Source organism: Salpingoeca rosetta, assembly GCF_000188695.1.
Source record: "Salpingoeca rosetta unplaced genomic scaffold supercont1.10, whole genome shotgun sequence".
Taxonomy (NCBI): domain Eukaryota; class Choanoflagellata; order Craspedida; family Salpingoecidae; genus Salpingoeca; species Salpingoeca rosetta.
The window spans coordinates 1,038,413-1,040,912 of NW_004754924.1; the positions used below are offsets into that span (position 1 = coordinate 1,038,413).

The window sequence follows — 2,500 nt, forward strand, 5'->3', positions numbered from 1 at the left end:
GTGTGTCGTGTGTCGTGTGTGTGTGTGTGTGTGTGTGTGTGTGTGTGTGTGTCGTGTGTGTGTGTGTGTCTGTGTGTGTGTGTGTGTGTGTTGTGTGTGTGTGTGTTGTGTGTGTGTGTGTTGTGTGTGTGTGTGTGTGCATTTGGACGGCTTGGTCTGATGCGCTTGAGCTTCCCATAACTCTGCCTCAACCCCAAACACACTCCCATCACCACCACCACCACTCCCACCCCCCACCCTCGCTGTCCCTCGTGTCAGGGCTGCGCGTGTTGAAGCCGACGTTGCAGCGGACGTACTGCTGCGATCCGTTTCCGAGCATCGAGAAGGTGCACCGCATCAACATGCCCGTCCTCATCTTCCACGGCAAGAAGGTAGTCAGTCTCGCACGCGCACGCACACATGAGGTGGCATGATACCAGTCATTGGGATGAGAAGCGAATGCACGGCGTGTTTGTGTGTTTGCACTTGTAGATCATCAAACACGTGGCTCGTCCGCTTTCCCGCAACTCATGACAACTCCCCTCACCCCATTCACCATTCACCATTACCATCACCATCGCCAACACCACCATCTTTGTGCGGCAGGACCAAGTCATCCACTTCAGCCACGGGTATGCACTGCATGAGCGCTGTCCGGGCTCTGCAAATCCCGTGTGGATCGACAGTGCCGACCACAACGACATTGAGATGTATCCGCAGTACATTGACAACCTCGCCATCTTCCTCGATCAGATCAGACACAGCTCCAGCGACTCTGTTGTCGTCTAGCAGTTGGTTGGGTGTGTGTCTCTGTGCAAGTACATGTGCCTCTGTGTGTGTGTGTCTGCGTGTGCGTGTGTTTGTGTCTATCTGTGTGTTGTCTGTCTGTCGAAGGCTGTTCACACACACACACACACTCTCTCTCTACCTCTCTTCCTCTCCTCGCTGCAATTGCTTTGCTTGCTTTTGCTCGTCGGCCATGTTCTGATCGTGTTACAGCTATTCGGTGCTTGTCTGTTTCTGTTGTTTCATCCCTGCCGATTGATCGATTGCTCTTGCTTGCTCGCATGCGTGTAAACTTCGTTTATGCTCCTGACTGTGTACATGCGCCATGCTTCCTGCCTCGAACACACGAATGGAATTAACAGTACGCGCCTTCGTAACCGCACAAAACGCGGGCCAAATGGCACTCTCAAAAGACAAAACCGACGACCACACACACACACACACACACACACACACACACACACACACACACACACACACACACACACACACACACAAGAGCATACACACACACACACACCACACAAGCATATGTGGAGTCACCAGCCGCTGTCGCTTGAGTCCTGACCGGAATCGGGGTCCTCTTCCGGCAGGTCCTCCGACCAATCGCTGTGCAGCTGCGCCTGCGCCTCTGCAGTTCGCTCCACGTGCTCCTCAATGCTTGCAAGCACCGTCCGCAGTACGCTCACTGCGCGCCGCGTCACCACCCCAAAGCGAGCCTTCACTTCACAGTGTTCTTCGTCGCCGTCCTCCTTCTCCTCGCTTTTCTTCGCTCGTTTGGTCGCAGGAGCGCCATCACCATCGCCGCCTGATTCTCCGCTTCTCAAGTCACCACCACCACCACCAAGCGCATCATCATGATGATCATCGTCATGATCATCGTCGTCGTCGGCACGATCCACCTCCTGCTGCTCCTCGTCATCTTCGCTGTCGACATCGGCGGGGCGCTGGGGCTGAAACTCGCCATCACCATCGTCACCGCCCCCTTCATCGTCGTCTTCGTCGACGCCCGCCAGCAGAAGCTTGAACAGCGACTCCTCCTCTGCTGTTGGCGTTGGCACTGGCACCGTGCCAGCCGACTCACCGTCTTCATCGCCATCGCCAGCATCTTCATCTGTTGCTCTTAACGCTTCTTCTTCTTCTTCTTCTTCTTCTTCTTCTTCTTCTTCTTCTTCTTCTTCTTCTTCTTCCTCCTCCTCCAGCTCCTCTTCAATAAACTCATATTTCACGCCTGGTCTACCCGTGTCGTGTTGATCATCATCGCCCTCGTCATCTGTTATTTCCACAATCTCTTCAATCACCTCCTCCTCAATCACCTCCTCCTCCTCCTCCCCCTCTTCTCCCTCGACATGCTCTTCAGTCTTGAGTTGGAGGGCGCCCGTGTCAGCTTCATCGTCGTTGTCGTCGCTGTCGTCCATGACACCGTCATCATCCTCTTCTTCTCCCTCCGCACCCGCTTGCTGTGCATCCGAGAGCACGTTCGCATTGCTACCGTCACTGGCACCGCCATTACTGCCATCATCACCATTGCCGTCATCACCAGCTTCAACATCGTCATAATCAACGTCAACGTCATCGCCATCATCATTTTCATCAGCATCCAGCTTGAGCTTCGTCTTGCCAATTGTGCGATAGTCCAGGCACAGGTGTTGCGGCGTGTTACCTGCTGCCCCCTGGCCCCACTGGTTCCACACAGACGCGGGCGCCTGTGCCATCGCATCGTCCTCGTACACGC

General features: G+C 54.9%; 2 protein-coding genes across 2 annotated transcripts in view; one reads left to right on the plus strand and one right to left on the minus strand.

The window, feature by feature from the left end:
• The window catches only part of PTSG_04523 (uncharacterized protein), a gene marked incomplete at both ends in the record, with an annotated part of 7,119 nt that extends 6,351 nt beyond the window's left edge, over window positions 1-768 (plus strand). The window contains 2 exons of the mRNA XM_004994562.1: window positions 259-371; window positions 586-768. Of these exons, the coding sequence (XP_004994619.1) occupies window positions 259-371; window positions 586-768 (296 nt within the window). The remainder of the gene's footprint in view (window positions 1-258; window positions 372-585) is intronic.
• A 536-nt stretch (window positions 769-1,304) lies between these two features.
• Window positions 1,305-2,500, minus strand: part of PTSG_04524 (uncharacterized protein) — a gene marked incomplete at its 3' end in the record, with an annotated part of 5,404 nt that continues 4,208 nt past the window's right edge. Inside the window, exon 9 of the mRNA XM_004994563.1 lies at window positions 1,305-2,500. This exon is cut by the window's right edge and continues 510 nt beyond it. Within this exon, the coding sequence (XP_004994620.1) occupies window positions 1,305-2,500 (1,196 nt within the window).